Here is a 22899-nt window from a genome sequence, read left to right as displayed (position 1 = left end):
GTGTCAAATTCTGAGTGTTTTTTCCCCAGGATTGTACCCTAGCTGCTCAGAGAAAAGAGGAACCAATGTGCTCTCAGAAGTATCTTTTGTCTTCAAATCCAAAGTGCTGCACAAATGTGTTATATGATAACCTCTCTTTATCAATTTTAGGTGACCTTATAATAGGTTTTTCATTCTTTCTCAGTGGAAGACTTATTAAATCAACTTTTAAACCACAGTGATATTAATCTTTAGAAACCAATACTGGTGTGAATTGTATGAATTTGTTGATTGGAAGCTGATTTACATGATCTGGACAATAATAAACTTGCTAAGTCATTTTTCACATGCATGACTATAAAGAGAAATCAACTTGCAAAATTAAAAAAGATTATTGCATCATTTTCCTGCTTTCCCATAGACTTCTTACTACTGAATTTTTACATCACTTTGCAGTAATTCAGACTTTTTTTCTTAATTCAGGTAAAGTAATTTGTCGTGCTGTTAGGCAACCTTTTTAGGCATAACTAATCATTAGAAAAATGATTATAACAATTAAATTCTATTAAATTTGTTTTGACAGTGTAAATATAGTAACCCTTTGATATTTGACCTTACTTCATACACTACAGACCTATACTAGGCAGAAGTATAGAACTGCTTTTGATCACTGAGGTCTTAAATTTACAGATTTACAGATAATCAGAGTTGGAAGGGACCTTGTAGGTCATCTAGTCCAACCCCCCCACCCAAGCAGGAGACCCTACACCATTTCTGACAAATGGCAGTCTAGTCTTTTCTTGAAAGTCTCAAGTGATGGCGCTCCCACAACTTCTGAGGACAAGCTGTTCCATTGGTTGATTGTTCCCACTGTCAGAAAGTTTCTCCTCATTTCCAGGTTAAATCTCTCTTTGTTCAGTTTCCATCCATTATTCCTTGTCTGGCCTATAGGAGCTTTAGAAAATAGCTTGACCCCTTCCTCCCTGTGGCAGCTCCTCAAATATTGGAAGACCGCTATCATGTCTCCCCTGGTCCGTTCACTGTATGTTTTAGCCTCCAGTCCCCCAATCATCCTGGTTGCTCTTCTCTGTACTATTTCTAGAGTCTCAACATCTTTTTTATATTGTGGTGACCAAAACTGGATGCAGTACTCTAGGTGTGGTCTTACTAAGGCTTTATAGAGTGGTATTAGTACTTCCCTTGATCTTGACTGTATCCCTCTGTTAATACAATTTAGGATTACATTAGCTTTTTGGGCAGCGGCTGCACAGTGCTGGCTCATATTTAGCTGGTTGTCCACTAAGACTCCAAGATCCCTCTCACAGTTACTGCTATTGAGCCTGGTTTAACCCAGTCTATATGTGTACTTTTCCTTGCTTAAGTGTAGGACTTTACTTTTCTCTATATTGAATGATAATTTGACATCCAAGAACACCCCCAAACTCCATACTTAGTCCTGAAGAGGGAATGCCAATCTATTCAATAATACGATTGGCCAGTTTATGGATATGAATATTGTTCAACCAAATGTTTATCCATAATGCAGGGATTCAGCCTTCCTGTGTTGAATGTCATTAAGCCAATCTTGGCAGTTTCCTGTCACTCAGATAATAAAAAAACATCTGCCAACATCTAGAAACAAGTAAAGTATGCATGCATGCATGCAGAGCATTTGCTACTGACCTTCTCCAGCAATCCCTGTGTGTTAAACAGCTGATGCATGGCAATCTGCTGTGCAATGTGAATCAGCTGAGCTTGAAAAACAGAATATAAAGCACAGCCGACAGCCTGGGCAGGCAGGTGGGCCCTAGCAGCAAGCACGGGTTTGTTAAAAACAGATCATGCCAAACCACCTTATTTCATTCTTCAGCATAGTGACTAAATTTGTAGACCAGTGAAATATTGTGGACATAATATACTTAGACTTCAGTGAGGCATTCAACAAAGTAGACCACAATCTACTTGGTAAGCTAGAAAAAAAGTGGGATAAATACCGTATTTCCCCATGTATAAGCACCCCCTTTGTATAAGCCACCCCCCCCAATTTTTGGACTGTGAAGTTTTGAAAAAAATATTTTATTAGAGAAACAAGTTATGAAGAAAGAAAATTTACAAAGAAACAAAATTTGACGTCTAGATCTACAACTTCAGTCACGACGCCGAAAGCGGTGCGGGCAACGCTAGCAATCTACGCATCGGAACGAGAGTAGGAACGAAGCATTCAGGCCGATGCCTAGCGTATGCATTTCTATCGCGTACTCGCACTCGTAATCGTATCATCACGTACAATTTTTACAAAAAAGTATAGCATACTGCTGGAAAACCAGTTTATTCCTACTTTATTATTTTATGCATTTTTCACGTATAAAAAGTGTACCTGCTTTGTATATGCCACCCCCCTACTTTTTGGGCTGGAAAATTTTGGAAAAAAGGGGTGGCTTATACATGGGGAAATAGGGTAGCATCACTATCAGTTGGATTTGCAACTGGCTGACAAACTGTACTCAACAAATAGTCTTTAATGAATCTAAGTCTACATGTAGGGAAATAAGCAGTGGGGTGCCACAAGGTTTCATCTTAGGCACAATACTCTTCAGTATTTTCATAAACAGCTTAGATGAGGGAATAGAAGGGGAACTTACCAAATTTGCAGATGAGAGTAAGCTAGAAGGAATAGGTAACACCCTAAAACATAGGATCAAGATCGATCTTGACACACTTGAACACTGGGCTCTATCTAATGAATGAAATTCAATGTAGAGAGAAGTAAAGTCCTACACTTAGGCAAGAAAAACCAAAAATACATTTATAGACTGGGTGACACCAGGCTTAATAGCAGTAACTGAGATCTTGGAGTCTTAGTGGACAACCAGATAAATATGAGCCAGCAGTGTGCAGCAGCAGCCAAAAAAAGCCAATGCAGTCCTAAGTTGCATAACAGAGGGATACAATCAAGATCAAATGAAGTACTAATGCCATTTTATAAAGCCTTAGTAAGACCATACCTAGAGTATTGCATTCAGTTTTGGTCACCACATTATAAAAAAGATGTTGAGACTCTAGAAAAAGTACAGAGAAGAGCAACCAGGATGATTAGGGGACTGGAGGCTAAAACATACAACGAATGGTTGCAGGAACTGGGCTTGGCTAGTCTAGTAAGGAGAAGGATCAGGGGAGACATAGCGGTCTTCCAATATTTGAAGGGCTGCCACAGGGAGGAAGGGGTCAAGCTATTTTCTAAGGCGCCTGTAGGCCAGACAAGGAATAATGGATGGAAACTGAACAAGAAGAGATTTAACCTGGAAATAAGGAGAAATTTTCTGATAGTGAGAACAGTCAACCTATGGAACAGCTTGCCTTCAGAAGTTGCGGGAGCTTCATCACTTGAGTCTTTCAAGAAGAGATTGGACTGCCAGTTATCAGAAATGGTATGGGATCTCCAGCTTGGACAGGGAGTGAGACGAGATGATCTACAACAGGGGTATCAAACTCGCATCATCACAGCGGCATTACGTGATGTATCAGGACTCCCCCCCCCCTTTGCTAAACTGGGCAGGGCTGGGGCCAGTGTGTGACATATTTGGCCCATGGGTCATGAGTTTTATTTATTTTATTTATTTATTTTATATAAATAATTATTATTAGATAACAGGTCTAAGTATAAACATATATGAAATGGATATGAATAAGAAAAAAAAAGAAACAATAGGACAGGGACGGTAGGCACATTGGTGCGCTTATGCATGCCCCCTACAGACCTCTTAGCAAAGGGGTGAGGTCAATAGTAGACAGTCTTAAGGTTAAAGTTTTTTGGGTTTGGGGAAGAAACAACACAGTCAGGTAGAGTATTCCAGACGTTGACCACTCTGTTGCTGAAGTCGTATTTCCTGCAATCAGCTTTGGTGCGGTTTACCTTGAGTTTATCTCTATTGTGTGCTCTTGTATTGTTTTGGTTGAAGCTGTAGTATTCATTGACAGGTAGGACATTGCAATATATAATTTTATGCACTATACTTAGATTGAATCGAAGGTGGCGTAGTTCTAGGTTGTCTAGGTCTAAAATTTCAAGTCTGGTGGCATAAGGTATTCTGCTATGAATAGAGGAGTAGAGAGCTCCTCTAATATTTCTGGACTTTCTCAATTGTATTAATATCAGATATGTAATGTGGGTTCCAGACTGATGAGCTATATTCAAGTATTGGGCTAGCAAATGTTTTGTATGCTCTAGTTAGTAGAGTGATATTACCAGAGAAAAAGCTATGCAGGAATAGGTTTACAACACTTAATGCCTTTTTGGCTATGTAGTTACAGTACAGCTCTAGTACTTTGATAATTTGAGATGAGTACTCCAAGGTCCTTGACAAAGTTTGGGTCATCAACAAGGTCTTGACTATTCAGCTTGTATTTTATTTTCTGAAATTTTTTTTTTGCCAATATGTAAGACAGAGCATTTATTTGTTGAGATTTGAAGTTGACCATTCTGATACATAGTCAAGGTCTTTTTGAAGGGTAGCAGTATTAGCTTTACATCATTAGCTTTACAGTATTAGCTTTACATCAGAATAGCTTTACATCATTAGCAAAAAGAACTCAGTTGCTCTTAGTATGATCACAGAGATCATTTTTGTAGAGCATGAAGAGAGTTGGTCCCCCAAGTGGTGTCTTGGGGGACACCACTGTTGACAGGTACAGGATTTGATAGGACGCTCCCATTTTTGACCATTTGTTGTCTGTTTGACAGGAATGTTTCTATCCAGTTATGCAGTTGTCCAGAGATACCATAATATTTTAGTTTTAGGAGTAGTTTGTTGTGTACCACTGAATCAAAGGCTTTACAGAAGTCTATGTAGATTGCGTCTATTGCTTTGCCCTGATTGAGTTGTGTAGTCCATATGTTTTTGCAGTGTAAGAATTGCAGATTACAGGATAGTTTTTTTCTGAAACCAAAATGTTTGCTAGAGAGTAGGTTGTTTGTCTCTAAGTGGAAGATAATGGATGGTTAATAATTGATTCCATGACTTTATAGGTGACGCAGCATAAAGAGATTGGTCTGTAATTTTCCACTAGGCTGGGGTCTCCCTTTTTGAAGATGGGGATGACCGTGCCTAGTGACCATAGGTTTGGCAAGGAGCTGGTCCTGAAAGATTTTTTAAAGATTATGCTTAGAGGTTTGGTTATGGCAGTGGATAGCTTTTTTAAGAAGTAGGCACATATTCTGTCCGGTCCAATAGATAGAGATGGTTTTAGATTGTGTAGTGCTTTTTCAACATTGTCTTCTATAAAAGTTTCTGTAAAAAGAGTTAGACATCCCTGACCTATAAGGTCCCTTCCAACTCTGTTAATCTGTAATCTGAGAGAGTGTATGTCACCACCTTAATAATGGTACTTCACTTCAGCCTCTAAATGATTTTTCCCAGTGGTTTCATAGGAGTATTAAATAGCATGGGGGACAATATTGAATTTTGTGGAAGCATACAGCACAACTGCAGAGGGACCATACAGAAGATCCACAGCACTGTGATCACCATTTGTAACCTCAGCAGATTTTTGACAGGCAAGGTCAATGGGGGAAGCCAGATTCACTTAACAATCATGTGATTCACTTAACAACAGTGATTTGCTTAACAACTGTGCCAAAAAAGATTCACTTATCCACATGACTATCTTAAAGACTGTGCTACAAATTGTCATAAAATTTGATCAGGTCATGTGACAATTTGCTTTAAGTTCTTATAAAGGTTTATAAAAATGATAATGATATATTATATGACTAATTAAAAGGATATACTACAACTAGGTAGTTTTGTCTAACTGAATAAGTTTAACCCTGGTATTTGTACCATGGTTTATATTCTACTGATAAATTGAAAATATGTTATGGAGGAATATGACAGTGGAGACTTTGTGATGTAGTTATCCAAAGCTTAATTGTGATCTGTTTATTGGAAGAAAAAAGTTTTATAAAGGAAATAATGTTTTGATTCTAGAGGGCAATTTTTTTCTTTTCTAGTGATCATTTTGTATGAAATCATCTCTCAATTCCTCCAAATATATTTAATTTTACTTTGTAATATTGTCAAACTTTACACTTTATCAGTGTCATCTTCCATTCCTAATACTAAGCATATAATCACATCTTACATGCTGGTTACAGTCTTCCCACACCAATGATTGCTTGATAAATAAACTAGTTTATTTCCAGATAGACTTTTCCAGCATTTCCAGATCCTGTATTCATAGTACTCTGTCAATAGGGATAAGTAGAAATAACAAAATATATTTTTCTTTACACAGATTTGTTTGTTTGCTCTCTTTGGAATTCATTATTTGGATTTAGTGTTACATTGCTATTTATCTGGGCTCATTAAACATACATTCAGTTATGGAATAAAATTGCTATTTTTGTTTTCAAAGAACATGATATAAAATGTTACAAATTAAGTATTTTTTCTATTTATGTATTTACTTATTTGCAGTATCGTATTATATGATCAGTTATAGTAAATTACTTGTTCAATAGAAGGATTTGTCTATTTTAACCAGAAATGATCCAACTAATATGCAGGTCAACATCATATACTTAGGTGATACGTCATAATTCTAAGCAAAAAAAAATATTTGCAGCTGTGAGGGAGACATTTAAAAAAAAATCTTAGGATTTTGAATTACTTTTAATATTCCACTTTTTAGAACTAGAAGTTCTGTTTCATAATTCTCATTTTGTAATTCCTGTAAATCTTTTGAGATAGTGTTCATCCTGATCTCTGAATGAATACAAATGTACAGTTGCTTTCAGGAGTAGTTAAATTAACTGTGAATGCAGTAAATCTATTTTTGAATGGATACATATATGACTACACAGCCACATGCTCAAAATCACTTAAGAAGTACTCATTTTTTTTCTCTTAAATGTTACTAAATTATTAACATTGGTTTGTAAAACTAAATGGATCGGAACATGAACAAAATATGTTGTACTTCAGCATGCCTTCTGTAAAATGGTGCTTTTCTTTCCTGAAAACTCTAGGGTATAGCTGATATCCTCAGTCAACATATCCCAAGTTCATCATTAAGTATACATGTTAAGAGTTAGTAAAGCTGTCTTATAAATGTGACCAGGTTTAGATCTGTTTACATTCCATAATTTTGAAACTGGTCTGCCTTGCTGGTTTCAGCAGAATGCTTCCTTTTGCTCTGCCCCACCCTAACTGTGCACAGGTCTACTGCTTGCTTTTTACTGACATTGCATTTCCAGTTTGATTGAGGTGTTTGTTTCATCTGCATTTGCTTGTGGTGCTCCTTTTTGGAGATTTCTTGGGGAAGCTGCTGGGAATAGTGGCTCACTTGGGCAGAGAGGGGCATCTGTCACAACTTGTTTAATATTTACATGGAAAATGTCTTTCTCAAAGGCTTTCGGTGCCCCATGTTTTACAGTACATGAACAGTTGGCTAGTCCAGGTGTTTCCTCTCCTCTTTGCGTGATATGTGACTTGGAAATTCAAGAGAAGAGTTGCAGAATGGAAGAGCTAAGGGTTTGTATTTACCTATTCTAACTGCTTAGGAGATAGAAGGGTTTGGGGCACAACAAACGGCTTCCTCTCCCCTTTCCTGGAAACTATATTTTTGAACTGAGGTGTTAAATCAGTATACTTTAATGACTTAACCAGCCTCTGAAATAAAGCATTGATCAGTTTTTGTTTTTAGCCAAAAGTCTGAAAATACTGCCTTACCATCATCATGTAGGTTTAAACACCATAATATCTATTGGACGTTATAATTGTAGTACACTAAATTTCAGCTTTTAAAACTAAATTATTCTTAAAATTATATTTAAATATAAAAATTAATGGTATCTTTTTGCTTTATTCACTCCTAAATGTGAGTGTTTAGTATTTAATTATTGTTACTTTTCATTCATTACTGTTATTATTACTGTTATATTACTGTTAGCTTTTCTAAAATAGCTCAGATTCCTAACGTGCTTTGTGTCTTTTTACAGGACAGTCGGCCCAATATGTCAAGACCTCTGATCACTAGGTCCCCTGCATCTCCTTTGAACAATCAAGGCATCCCCACACCAGCACAACTCACAAAATCCAATGCACCGGTTCATATTGACGTGGGTGGGCACATGTACACCAGCAGCTTGGCCACACTAACTAAATATCCTGAATCAAGGTAATTCTGAGGACTACATTGCATTTTTCCAGAAGCTCTGTTAACTTACTCCCTTTTTTCTTTTAGTTTTTATGCTAACTCTTTATTTGGTATTAAATCTTTTCATGTAAAAGTATGACCCAAGTTTCTGGGTGCCTTAAACTGGTTGTTAGAAAACCTTTTACTAAAGGAAACCCAACAATGTTTCTTTGCTCAAGAGCCACTTAATTTGCATCATATGCCTGAATTACATCATTCCATGTTGATATCTTGTATTATATTTTTCAACACATCTCCTGACAACTTGTGTTGTTTCTACGCTATTATGTTTTGATGGGAAACTACTTAATATTTTTCATAATTAATGATGCAACTGTTAAAAAAGCTAAATGGTATTTTGGGGTATTGAAAAAAAAACGGAGATATCTTAAGCACTGTGTATATACAAAAGCGGGAGTCGACACATTTTCAAAGGACAGTGCCAGAACCAGTGGATTAAAATTATAAGGAAGTAAGCTCAACTAGGCATTGGGAGGAACTTTGCAACTGTACAAGCTATCAGTCAATGGAACAGACTGCCACATGATATGGTGAGTTCTCTTTTACAGTAGGTCTTCAGACAAAGGCTGGATGATCATCTGTTACAGATATGCTAGTGGATTTTTTCATTGAACAATGGGTTGGACTAAATGACCTATCTGGTCATTTGCTATAATTTTATTATTATACTTTACAGTAAAGTGGCTTTTGCATTGTTGTTCTTTTCATATGGATGTCTGCATTTTTCAGACAACAGATGTATTAATAAGAGTCTGCCCTAAAACATCCTCTTACTATCTAAATCAATGTATCCAGTCAGTTAAAACAAGAAAGAGATGCTGTTACTTCCTTGAAGCTATTTTATCCCGGAAGCTCCTTAGACCAAGCTGCCTCAAAATAATTATGGTAGTTGCTAGACTTTTCTGTGTAGCTCCATAAAATTAATAAACAAAAGCATCTGGTATGCAGCAAGTTTGTAATACCAACAGGACACAGTTTTTAAATCATTCAATCATGCAGCAAAAGAAAAAATAGCAAAAAGAAAAAGGAACAGCTCTCTTATTCTAGCCTAACAGCACAAACTTTCATAGTCTCTGAAAATCAAAAGATAATAATTCAAAAGAGATTATTAATTAAATAGTGCTTATTTTATCAGATTCTCAAATAGCTCACAAATTGATGGCTAAGTGAAACCGTGATTGCTTACAAACTTACTTCAGTTTTCCTTTGCTTTACAGATCTGCAAAGGTCGTAAATGCAAGGTTTGGTTGTAGAATAGAATAGAATACTTTTATTGGCCAAGTGTGATTGGACACACAAGGAATTTGTCTTGGTGTAAATACTCTCAGTATACATAAAAGAAAAGATACACTCATCAGGAGTCGAGAATCATAAGATACGACACTTAATGATAGTCATAGGTTACAATAAGCAATCAATAATACTAGGAAACAATATAAATTGTAAGTATACAAGTGACAAAGTTACAGTCATACAGTCACAAGTGGGAGGGGATGGGCGATAAGCAGTGATGACAAGATTTAACAGTAATAGTAGTGCAGATTTTGTAATAGTTGAACAGGGTTGAGGGAATTATTTCTTTAGCAGAGTGATGGCTTTCGGGAACTTGTGTCTAGTTGTTCTGGTGTGCAGTGTTCTATAGTGTAAAGTTCATTATTTTCATAACTAAGCAGTCACTAAATGAGGCAATCTTTAAGCAAATTGTAAAGTAACCAAATATATTAATATATTTCCTTGCATCAGTTTTCTTTTCTTCAGAAATATTGCATCGTTTATTTTTAGAAAACATTATTAAATCTGTTGATGACAGATTGGGGGAAGGACTGTAGATTTCTAGGATTTGGATTTGGAATTCACTATTTCCACTTCTTTTATAAAATATGAAAATTGTACAATTTGTAGGGAGAGCACAATATAATTAAGAAACAAAAAATAGTAAAAGTCCCTGAAATACTTGACATAATAAAGCAACAGCAGAAAATAACACAGTTGAAAATAACACCAATTTTGTCAAGCTGGATTATGTCGTTCTTGGGTGATCCAGTCTGACAAAAATTCAGAATATATACTATGTATTATATGATTACATAATCTAATATATAATGCTTAATAATACATGTAAGGATATAGTGACTTTTTTCTGACTAACAAATATGCATAAATGTTAAGGTAAATGTAATGATTTTCCTCACTAAGAAAACCCTATTGGCTATTTTGCTATGTTAGTTTTCTATTTCTTCTACCCTATTGCAACCAAAATCTTGGAAGGGTTCTTTACAATATAAGTTGTTTTCATTTAATCTTACCTTCACAGTCCAGCTGGGTATATCAAATATGCCCTCTTGTAGTTAGCATACATTTTAATTGCTAGCATTAGTTGCATTATTCAATTTAACATGACTTTTATTAAAAAAACTATACAATGTGATTTTGTTTTAAATTTCTTTTTTGATCTTTGAAATATCTATATTTGTCTTGTTAAAATTAATATCACTATTATAATCAGGAATAAAAGCTATTGCACTGTTTACACAATTGGTCTCTGCCCTTTTCAGAGAAATTTAAGATTTTAGCTCTATATTCTTCAGCATTAAATTATTGTAAAAGTCATTTTAGCTATGACTAATAGAGAAGAGCTATGGCAAAATGGGTAAGTATTATACAGGTAGTTCTCACTTAACTGCAATTGTTGGAATCAGCAATTCTGTTGCTTAGATGGTTAAGCAAATCATTACATGGCAGACTTATGACATCTGTTCTATTGCAGTTGTTAAGTGAATTACTTTACACTATATAGAATAGTGACCATGACTTAAAATTTGTTGTCTGCTTCTCAGTTGACTTTGCCCGTCGGAAGCCAGTTGTAAAACTCACACAGTGAGGCAGGATTGCTACAACCATCATAAGTTTGAGGATTACTTTTTCAGAGCCATCATAAATTTGAATGGTTACTAAAATAGGTAGTCATTAACCAAGAACTAGTTATAATGCCTCCTCAGAAACTAATGGCTAGAGCAATTACTGACTCAAATAACAAGTTCTGCTTTGCTGATGGGAATTGCAGTGACTGAGTATTTTCAGATATTAATGATATGTGAAAGTTCTGAATTGTAGCTGGCATATGCTGTTGCTTCTGAATAAAGACATATTGAGTTGTGTCCTGGCTACATATTGTATTCACTTTTATATTCCTGAACTTGGTATCATGTGTTATCACGTTTCTATCCTGTTCCTGCTCCAAATATTATTTTACTTTATTTTGTCAATGTATTATTTATTCATTTATTGTATTTTTTGATCTTTAGAAAGGCTGAGAACAATTTATATAATATTTTTATCTCCAGTTTTGTCCCCACAATTCTTCTACCTCAGATGCTGAGCTTTTTTAAAACTGAAGAAAAGGCAACTCTGGCTTCTTCATGGCTCCTCATTCATTATTCTGCTCTCCCCTTCCTTTGCCATTGATTGTGAGGAAGTCAGCACATACACTGTATCTCAGACTTTCAATCCCAATATTTTAGAGGATATAACTAAAAGAACTTAAAGATGCTTTTTCAAGAAGCAACTGGACTTTCTGGTTTTTCTTTGAAGATGTTTCGCTTCTTCAGAAGCTTCTTGGATAAGAAGCAAAAATCGTCGAAGAAAAACCAGAAAGTCCAGTTGCCTCTTGAAAAAAAGGACCTTTGGGACAAGTGGGATACTTTTTCTTTTTTCCTGCTTCGTTTAAAATGCAGTTTCTATAAAAGATATGGCCTATGCATTGACTAGCAGATATTTATAGGGCTACTGTCAATAAGCAGGATACCTTCTACTTACAGATTTTGGCCATAAATCTTCAGTATTTTGAAGCATAATAATTAAATATTTGCTTCTGAGAAATATTTCTAAACTGCATCCAGTACATTTCAAAATGAAAAATCTTATGCAGGTATTTCCTAAATTGCTATATAGTTGCTAAGTAATTTAATGTACAATGTCTATATAATTGCAGTATTAAACAGATTCATAACTTTGCAGCCAACACCCATGGCCACCCACAGGGCATGTTTGAAGCTTCAGGATATAGCTGCCAAGTTCCAGAATGTTTCTGGCTGGCTCTAGTCCACCTTTTTGTTTGCTTTGTGTTTGGAAAAGTTTATCCTTTGAGAGATTTGTTTACAAGTGCTTAGTTAAGTGGATTGTGAAAAGATCAAGATCTTTTGGGTTCAATGCCATTTTCTTCAAACTGATATTTTAGCAATCAAAACTTTATTTAATTATATGTAGCGCTGATGATTACATATCAGTAACCTCCTCTTTTAAGATTTTGTTATTGTTGTTGCTACTGTTTTATGGCCTTCATGGTTTTTATATGATTGCTGGTGCAGGCCGATATATGTGTCCAGGACAGCACAATTCTCTAGATTCTATAAGTGCATTTTTGAGAGCACCATTTAATATAAATTTTCATCTCAATTATTCTGAAGGAGTTAAGTTTTTTTTAAAGTACTCAGTGTGATCAAAATTTTAATTGCCATGGCAAGTTTTCCTACTAATGAATAATATAACCTTTAGAATAAATGAAATTTAATTCCTTGGGTTTTTAGCAGTGGCCATGCTAGTTTGGATGTGAGAGTTGGTCCATATAGCATCAGATTTGGAAAAGCTGCTGTATTCAGTTTAGAATAAAATAGAAGCTAGGGAGATAACATCTATAGATCTTGGAACATATATGCTTTTCTACTGATAGTTTTAAAAAGAGAAAAAATGTCATAGATTGGGATAAGTCAGATTGAATATCTTGATTAGGGAAAGTTTTAGTCACAAAGCAAGCCAATAATAGGCAAGTAGACAGAAGTTTAGTAATGTTTAGTTGGAAAAAATAGAAAGAATAGAAGAAATAAAAAGAATGAAAAACTGCATTGCATTTTTTAAAAACTGGATTAAAAATTGAATGCAATTGATTGCAGACTGGATTATATGAAAGATCTTGGAGTCCTACTTAAATGTTTGATTAACTAGAATCTGTGGTAAATGAAAGTTAGTTGCTAATGGAAGTAATTTGAATGTCATATTTAGTTTCTGATGTCAACCGTCTAGCAGTCAGTGAATCAGAAAATTATTTACCTATTGATCTCAGCTTCTCAGCTCTGATATATTCTTGGATAATAAAGGAACTGAACTGTTTCAATTGAATAAAATAAGTCTTTCCTTTGTATTACAGGGAGGAAATTGAACCAGATCCTCTGAGTGGATTTGGTGCTGTATCAAAAGAAAAAAAATTGTCACTAGAAGAGAAGAGCCGGCAGGGCATTTGAAAAAGTTAGAACGTTTTGAAAACTCTGATAAGATGATAAATATTATAACCCTATATTAATAATGCAATTAAATATGCCTTTTGAAGTGTGACACATAAAACGTATTTTATTTAGTAAACAATCCATTATATTTTTATTCAACTTTTAGTCATTTTTTCCTCCCAGCAATTGCTGGGACAAGTCCTGCTATTTTTTTGGCAAGATTTCAGGACTGCTGTGCTGTTGCCTGCTTCCTAGGGCTGAGAGAGTGACTGGCCCAAGGTCATCCCCTGGTTTTGTGCTTAAGGCAGGAATAGAACTCCCCGCCTCCCAGTTCCTAGCCTGGTGCTACAATTTCTTCCTTTATGTAATTTAATTCAACTTGCAGTTTCAATATCCTAGGAAAATATTTTTACCAATTCAAATACTTTTTAAAGTTTTTCTGAAATCTATATTTGAGGAATGAATTGTGAAAACAAGAACTGAATTCCTTGAAGATTTTACAAAAAATCAGGAGGAGTCTAATAGCACCTTTTTCCAATTAACAAATTTTATTGGAAAGAAGAAGCTTTGGTGAACTGCTGTTTACTTCATCAGGTGCATAGAGTGGCATGATAGACATAGAATTGAAATTGGGATGACTTGCGGGGAAAGCTGAGGGAAGACCATATGCAGATTACATGTGAGACAGATTATAAATAGGATCTATAATAATTGTAACACCATAAGAAAACATTGTGCTTCTTGAGACCTTTTGAAATAGTCCAAAACCTTTGTAAGTGCAGCAATGCTTTGCTTAATTGTGCTATTGAAGTCTCTTTTTAAAAAATTTTTTGTCACTTTGAGATCTGTAATGAAGCATTGTGGAAGTTCGAACATTCTCCTTCCTAGTTTTGAGCCCTATGTTAAACTTGTGACCATTGTTATTGCTGTTTTTGCAAAGTTTGCTTCCTTTGTCCTATGTAGAATCCAGAAGGACATTGCTTGCAGATGATTGTTTTGAGGAAAAGCATTTATACTGTATGTATGTACTATTGATGCCTGTGATTATGTTCTTGAATTAGATAAGGAGTTTGGGTTTGTAGCAGGATCTGGTTCCTATGTTGGCATGTTGTTTCTTTTTTATTTGTGAAAACTAGCTTCAGGTTGAGTGATTGCCTATATGCAAGTATGGAGCTGGCACTCAGTCCCTGAGAAAGTACAGCGTCATTATCCAGTATGGGCTGTAGTTTATTAATAGTAAGCTTGAATGGCTTGAGCAGACAGTATAAATAGTAAAGAAATAGCTTATGCTATAAACTGTTTTCTTTAGAAGTAATGAAGTTCTGGAACCTTTTGAAGGCAGCCTCACTTATAACACAATGTAATAATCTAACCAAAAAGTTACCAGGGTATGAATAACTTGTGGAGCTACCCCTTTCTTAGCAAGGTTGTAGTTGGTAAGTTGACCATAGCTAGTAAAAGACTCTTCAGGTTACTGTGGCTATCTGGATCTCTTGTTACAAGTGATGGATCTAGGAACATTGCCAAAAACTGCAAATCTGCTTCTTTAGGTTGAGTGTGGACCACTCCAGGACAGGCAAGGCTTGACTCAAGTGGACAGATGCATCACTCATAAATAGTAGCTTCATCTTGCATGGATTGTGTCTCAATTTATTGGCCGACATATAGTCCATTTGCTGTCCAAGCACTAGTTCAGAATACTAAATGTCTCAATCGTGTTAGATGAAAGAAAAGGCAAAGCTGGGTGTACTCTGCATATTAATGGCACCTCAATCCATATTGTTGGATGACTTCTCCCAGTAATTTTGTATAAGAATGGAGGATAAACAGAGCCCTGGGCCAGTCCATAACCTAACTGTCATAAAGAAGAATTTAAACTTTAGCACCAGTTTCTGGAAACAATCTTCTAAATAGAAATTAAATCTCTGTAATACAGTGCCCATTCTGACAGCCTGTCCAGGATGAAAACTGTGATTGATCTTATTGAAAGCCATTAAGAGAAGCAGATGGACAAACAGGGTCATGTTTGGTCTTTTCACAGCGTGACCAAGGCAGTTTCTGTCCCATATCCCAACCTGAAATTGTGCTGAGACGTATCTAAATAATGATGATGATGATGATGATAATAATAATAATAATAAATCAGTTTTATCAACAGAGAATGGCCTTGAATGACCACTACCCACTAAAGTATCTTGCCAAAGAAGGAAATATTGGCTATAGGCCTGTTTATTTATTTATTTAGTTAGTTTATTCATTCAATTTATATGGCTATTGTCTCTTATTCATGATTCAGAGTCACATAAAAAAACAACACACAAACCAGCAGCCAAGGTAAAAAAACACAAAAACTCAACAATAGCAAATTAACATAACTAATGTTGTGGTTCAGATTTGATTACTTCAGAAGTGGCCCAAGCATTGCTTCTTTAAATGTATTTAGGAACCCGGATGCAGAAGGTCCTCGACTTCATTTATATCCACCATATGAGATGAGCCATGAGTTCATTTAAGTTATTTGTGTCCCTTCTGCTACAGTTTTCCTCAAGACATTTATATTGGGCAGATTTTCCTGTCAGTGGAAAATCTCCCTTTCCATAGCCACAAAGTACACATCTGGTATAATTTAAAAGAGGCTGTAATATTATTTGAAAAGAAAAAAGTCTGAACAATGTTACGGCTGTTTTGTGAAGTTATCCGAATATAGGGACAATATATACATGGTCACAAGATACAATATTTTCCTCCCTCATACATAAACATAAAGATCTAATTTGCACTACTGCTTTTCTTCTTATTCTTATTAAAGGTAGTAATTAATTTATATTCTTGTGCAAGTAGACATTATGTTTTGAGTGACAGTAATTTATGGCTTCAGTTAAGGAGCTATAACCACAAATTCTAAATAGTAGCAACAAACATTTTCCGCCTACAAAGCCTCTTGAAAAGTAGATTCTAAATTTTCCTGGCCATATAGTTAGAATGAGATCCAGGTTTACTCAGGTTCATCAAGACTTTTCTAGGCTTTTTTACCCATCTGAAAATTGATTTCTTTTTAAATAGCTTAAGATGACGCTTCAGGCTTCACAACTTATATTAAAAAAATGAATTCTCTTCTTGTCTTAGAGCACCCCAAATAGTCAATACTAAATTGACAAATGATCCTTTAAGTATATCTATTGAATCTATTTTCTTCAGGCCCTTGTGGTAGATAATTCATCAAAAGTATCACTATCTTAATGATTCATTTCAGAAAAAAGAAATAAGGTGAAAATTGGATAACTTCCCATTTCAGTCTTAGCTTTGTAAGGAAAGAATTACAAACATTGGGGTAAACTACCATTAGCCAGAGTACACGCTAAACTAAAATGTTTGGGATTGTGCATACATCATATTTTAAACACAAGCAAAGAGTTTTATGTTGCAACCTTATAAAGTGTTCATAAGTAAAATATAAAACATTTTACAAAAATATTGTTTGGAGGAAAACGTCAACTATTTCTTTTGGAAATAGGTTTCTGTTAAAGAAGGTTACATAGCAGTTATTTTCTGAAAAGGAAGTGAAGGAATGGGTAATTGCAGGTATGCTTTCCGTCCCTAAATTGCCTACCTTTTATTAGGAATGCCTTGATATTCCAAGGGCACATTTAAACAAAATAGTATTTTTTGTTTTAATTTTAACATGATTGTATTAGTGTTAAACTATTTTTCTTAGCTATTTATTTAATTCATTTTTGACACTTACATGCCATCTTTCTTCCAAAGTTCAAGGAAATGTATATAATGGCTTATTATAGCTTCACAAGAATTCAACACAAAAAGATGGGCTGAGAAAGTGATTGAATAAAATTTTCATGGTTTATAGTAGGTCTAGTATCTCCAGATTTAATCCAGAGTTATAACCACTCCATCATATGGCTTTTTAGTGTTAGTGATTTAGTCTTTCATGAATCATGAGAATTCTGTTTTCCTGTCCATTTGCTTTATAAAATGAAACGCAGACATTACAGCTATGACATTATTAATATATCAAAAAGTTTAAACAAACCTGTAGAAAACAGGCAACTTTAAAAATCTGTTGGAAGTTCCTTCTAGCAATATGGACAGGAAAAAAATTATCCCATGAACTCGTGAATAACATTTATTGGAAGAAAGAGTAAAGTGATAGCACAAGAAGTTTAGCAAATAATCTATTTTCAAATGAGGCATCTTTTATAGACAATGTTTAGGGGCAAAATTCTCTTTCTGTTTTCATTTTGTTTTTATAGTGGAAGGAGCTGGAAGCCTGATAATTCTGTGAATGAGAGGCTGCTTGCATCTTTAGATGCATATCGAAGACCTTTGTAAACTGAACAGTAGAAATCTGGCTAGCGAGTAACAAAAATCAAATACAGGACTCTCCAAAAGTGAAAAGAACTTGCTGAAAGCTGATGCTCCCCAATCTCTTGAACATTCAGGAGCAGCGTTTGAAAGCAAAAGCAGATTCTTTGAGGTCAGGAATCCAAATTATGAACTCAAAATAACATTCAAAATAAAACACATAACCAAGGAGGTAAACTCTTCTTTAGCAGCAATTTGGAGTTGCTCTCCAGTGCTCTCAAGCAACAGTTTCCAGCCTCAGGTGTCGGTATATAAGTAGATTTTTACCTGTATAGTCACTGGTTCTCTTTATTTCCTCCTGAGGAAAACTTTCTAGTTTGAGAAACCAATCATTTTCTCTACTTGGGTAATCAGGCCAGGCAGCATAGAATGGTGAGAGAACTTTGTTTCTGCAGGCCTGATAACAGTAATCTAACAGGTGCTTTCCCTGTAATTTTTTTGTTGTTATGTCACATTTTTTATCTCTCTCAAACTTCATTTTTAAACACTCACTTGCTTCTGCATCAGACTAATCTTAATGCACAGCAGTCACAAAAACAGCAGATAGTCATGTGTTGCTGCTATGGTTCCTTTCACCACATTGTGGTTTTGATAACCGTCACTAGACAAAGTTTTCGCAGGTACTTACATGTATGGTATTCAGCTTTGTTCGGGTATTTTCCCACGTCATTATAGTTGTGCTTTTAAAGTTGTAGCAACGTTTCGGCAGAATCTCATCTGCCATGAAGCCTGATGATGGCAGATGAGATTCTGCCGAAACGTTGCTACAACTTTAAAAGCACAACTATAATGACGTGGGAAAATACCCGAACAAAGCTGAATACTATATATATATATATTTCAGAAAAATATGTTTCAATACAAAAGTGAAACATGCTTGTCTAATCTGAATTGTTCTGATTGTTAGATCTAATGAGATTTGCAGATTATTTAATAGTGAAGTCTGGAATGCTTCTTATTCAGTGCAACAAAATTGAATAGTTAAAATATTATTCTAAGGTGTGTTTCAGGTTTTTGGAATGACTTCAGTGGACCAAAAGAAGATGCTAAAAAACTAAAATAAAGTGCTCGAATGTTCTATCCCTAGGCCCCTTTCTTTAAAATTCTGGATTAAGAGGCATGATAATCTCCTTAGTTCTTATTCTTGGGTCCTATTAGCAGCTGATCTGATAACCTTTCTCCATGACTTGTTGATAGTTGTAAAAATTGCTTAGTAGAAACAGCCATTCAGTAGGTTCAGAGTGAAATTCATAGTGGAATTCAACATTTTTTCTATTATTACTCATATTTTCAGTCATATTTGATATAAATCATTATTTGGGGCAAAATGTGTCCTTGTTTTGAAACATCTAGGATGCAAAAGAATGTCAGTGGGACCAATCCATTTATTTCATTTTTAAATTCATTAGTTGTTCATGTGCTTGCTATAAAAACAACTTTTCTAATCTTCAATCTTGTTAATTTTGTGAATAGTTTATTTTCCTATAACTGTATAGCTGTTTTCTGCCTTGAGCCACAGTGAAGCTGACAAAAATTATCAATTTCATCATGTATCTGCTTAGAAGTTCAGAAACAAATGTTAAACAAATGTGAGGAAGTGTGAGAAAGTGACCTTTTGAGAAAGGAGGATGAGGTACAAAGAGGGGAAGAAGTATTAAAGCATAATTTAAGAATGAAGAGACTTTATAAATGAAAGAACTATTTTCACATGGTCCTGGAATGTAGAAAAAGTTGGACAACATAATTGAACCTAACAATAACAATTTTCTATATGTGAAAATATTGAATAAAATATCTTTGTTATCAACAAATGCTATCACCATTATAGATAGTTTTATTCTCTACAGTTTAGCATAGGCTTGGATAAATAACACAGGCTGGACATTATGATGTATGGTAAAATGTTGCATGTTTCTACAGTGTGTGTGTGTGTGTTTTGTGCTAAATACAGCACATGAGTGACTGCAAGTGGGGCCTCCCAATCCAGGAATGGGTGCAGATGGTTTTTCCTCAACACAAACCTTTACCTCACCAAAACATGCTAAAAGACATATCTCTGTTTTATGCAGATGATGCAACAGTATTTTCAGGAACATCTGTTGGCCTTAAAAGAGCATTGAGAACATTAGCACAGTACTACAGAGAAGCCCAGCTAGTACTCAATTGTCAGAAAACCAAAAGCATGGTCTTTGCCACTCCTGGAGGATAAATGGCAACAAGATTGAGCAGGTCTACTATTTTCTAGTAGCCATTTACTCTGCTAACAGCAGGAAACTCCATGGGGACAATGTTACTGAAAATGCAGAGGAGCTCAACTGCCATTCTCAAATTCCTCAAGACAACACTCTCCAATTATTTGAAGCAAAGCCAATAGCAGAACTTAAGTACATTGCCCAGCTGGGCTCCTTTTCCAACTTTGCATCATTAAAATGTGTTCAAATTTCTAAGGTCAGCCTTTCAGGTTCCAAAATGTGTCTCTCATGTCACCCTGAGATTACCGGTAGAGACAGGCTTCATGAAAGTGGAGAACAGAGTATGGATGACCATATTCACTATTGGCCCAAATTAGCTCCTTTTCCACTTGACCTTTCCCTGGTAACTATGAGGGGAGTTAATTCAGGATGTTCTATGTAGGACTGCTTTCTGGGCACCTTCAGATAATGCTTGAAAAAGCAGCTTTGACATTGAAAAACAGGACCCTATTACACTGATCTGACTGGTAGTTTACTTCAGGCCCAGTTCAAATTGAAGTTGATGGTATTTAAAGCTTTTAAAAGGCTTAGGATCAGGATACTTAAGAACTACAATCTCCAATACTGGTCTGACCAATTCCTCAAAGCTAATGAGTTCTTTCTGTGAGGGATTTGCTTGAGAGACAAAGGGCCTGTTCTCCATTGTGCTGCTACAAGAATCCAAGAAAGGGTTAACTCCATCTCATAGCTTGTTGACTGCATCTGTCAAAAACCTGTGTGGCCATGCCTCCTTTCCAACGGTCCCCAGTTTTTGACTCAGTCTTGATCTCATAACGACGTGTTTTAATTAAGCTCCAAGAAAGTTGGAGAGCAAGGCTCATATTTCTGAATTCTTCTCAAGGCAGAGTGGAGAATCAGTAGGTTTGAGGCAGGCTGCCCAGTTCCAACCAGACGTGGGCACTCTGTGTTGATCATTTGCAATTTTCTCAGAAATGGGGAAACAAACAGGTAAAGTTGTAGGCTGCTGTTCCTTGCTAAGAAAACTCTCATCTTGAGGATGGCTGAAAGAACTGCCTCCTGAGAGGAACTGAAATCCTTTGGCAGTTTGTAAAAACAGAACCCAAATCCTGAAGATTTCAGCTTTGTTCCTGTTTGCTGCTGTGGTTAACCCCTTCAATGTGGTACTAAAGTCTAAAGATATTCACATCATTCCTGCATCCACTGAAGGTGTTCTTTTCTGTGCTTGGAGAACAGCAAACTCTTTCAGCAGGCAACTCTTTCAGCTAACCCCCAGTGATGAGAGACAGCCGAAAGCCAAGTAGGAAGTCAGGGCAACAAGGCAAAGAGTGGGGGGTCCATAAAAAGGTCGGGGAGCCCCTGGAACCCCCAGCATAGGCCACTTTTTGATTAGGGGCTGAAAATCCTTGGATTTCAGCAGGAAGGATTTTCAGCCCCTGGATCTTCCTAATCCCCCTGAGAAACTCCCTGCTCCTTACCTGGGGTTTCATCCATTTAACCTGTGTTATCATTTAATGACCACAACTGGAGTGCTGGGGCTGTAGTAATTAATCAGAGCAGTTACATGAAGTCTCCCATAATAACTTCTAAGATCAACAACCAAGATTGCTGTCCCGATTTTGGTCATAAGTCAAGGATTATAGTCAATTTTAAATATACTATTACGTATATATATTTCAGTAATAACAGTAATATACAATATATTACTGTACTGCTCTATATAACACATATACACTGAAGTTGATCAAATGTTGACTTCAAATTCATTTTAAAAACTAGAATACATTTTCTTATATAATAGACAGAATTTATCATGGTCACTGACTAGAGTTCTTATGTATACAGTAATTGCCTTCAAAAATGAAACAAAATGAAGTAAATTTATTTTTTATAATCAAACCAAAAAAGCACTTTTACTACGATTAGTAGTACAGTAGTTACTAAAGTCTTACTAAGTTTTTATGCTGTATTTTAAATAATTAAATTGAACCTTTTAAATAAATCCATTCTACTTACCATTTAGTATTTTCTGGTTGCAGCCTTTCTAGCATAAAATCAAAATAGATGTTCAGGAAGTTCAATAGAAGGTCAGTGATTTTACAAAGTAAAGACAGATGGTTTGAAAATATAGTCACTTACTTTACATTTTCTACTACTTCTCCTTACTTTAGTTGATTACTACTGAAAATGACCTAAATGAGAAGTATACATAGATATTGCCTGAAGAAGCACATACACGGGTCAGGACATTGGATAATGTTATGTTCTAAAAGTGGGGGAGTGGTTTATAAGAGAAGCAGCAGCAACAGAGACATGGTATATGACCTTTTTGTAAAAAAAACAAATATAAAAAACCGTTTGATATGTATAGAAAACAAATAGATTCATACATTTTACTTTTGCCCAAACTGTTATATTCTCAGTTCAAATTACATTCAACATGCAGAAGGATGCTACTGAACTGATACCTTTTGAGATGCCTGTACATTTTCCCATTTCACTCTTTTTTCAAATATTTAATTAAAAAAATAAAATGTGACAGTGACATGTAGCAAATCACTAGATTGAGAATCATCTTTATTTCCAAGAATTCTCCTAGGTTTCACATATCTATTTTTGGAGGGGGGGGGGAATAATGGAGGTTTGTTTATGTTTATAAATGTGTTCATACACTTAGCAAAGATACAGGGATAATCTATCCTTGATGTTAGAGAACAGAGCAGGGAACAATATCAACAGTTTGATTTTGTAATATGAAAGACAAATTTAGAGGAGACAATCAAATCTTTGAATTCTACCTGGAAACTGCCAGTGAAGTTTATGGAGTAGTGTTA

The 22899-nt window shown here is 35.4% G+C and overlaps 1 protein-coding gene across 12 annotated transcripts in view; it reads left to right on the top strand.

Annotated features, from left to right (window-relative positions):
• Positions 1-22899, top strand: part of KCTD1 (potassium channel tetramerization domain containing 1) — a 91535-nt gene that overhangs the window by 50693 nt on the left and 17943 nt on the right. For 5 of the 12 annotated variants that reach the window (XM_087931195.1, XM_087931191.1, XM_026699267.2 and 2 more), the window contains exon 2: positions 7979-8157. In XM_087931195.1, coding sequence (XP_087787321.1) covers positions 7979-8157 — 179 coding nt within the window. Of the gene's footprint in view, positions 1-7388; positions 7512-7978; positions 8158-22899 lie in introns of all 12 variants that reach the window. The other 7 variants (XM_087931190.1, XM_026699265.2, XM_026699264.2 and 4 more) reach the window with 2 other exon arrangements.

Source organism: Pseudonaja textilis, chromosome 3, assembly GCF_049901715.1.
Source record: "Pseudonaja textilis isolate UNSWEBS1 chromosome 3, rPseTex1.2, whole genome shotgun sequence".
In the NCBI taxonomy this organism is placed as follows: domain Eukaryota; kingdom Metazoa; phylum Chordata; class Lepidosauria; order Squamata; family Elapidae; genus Pseudonaja; species Pseudonaja textilis.
This window is presented reverse-complemented; position numbering and strand designations above follow the sequence as displayed.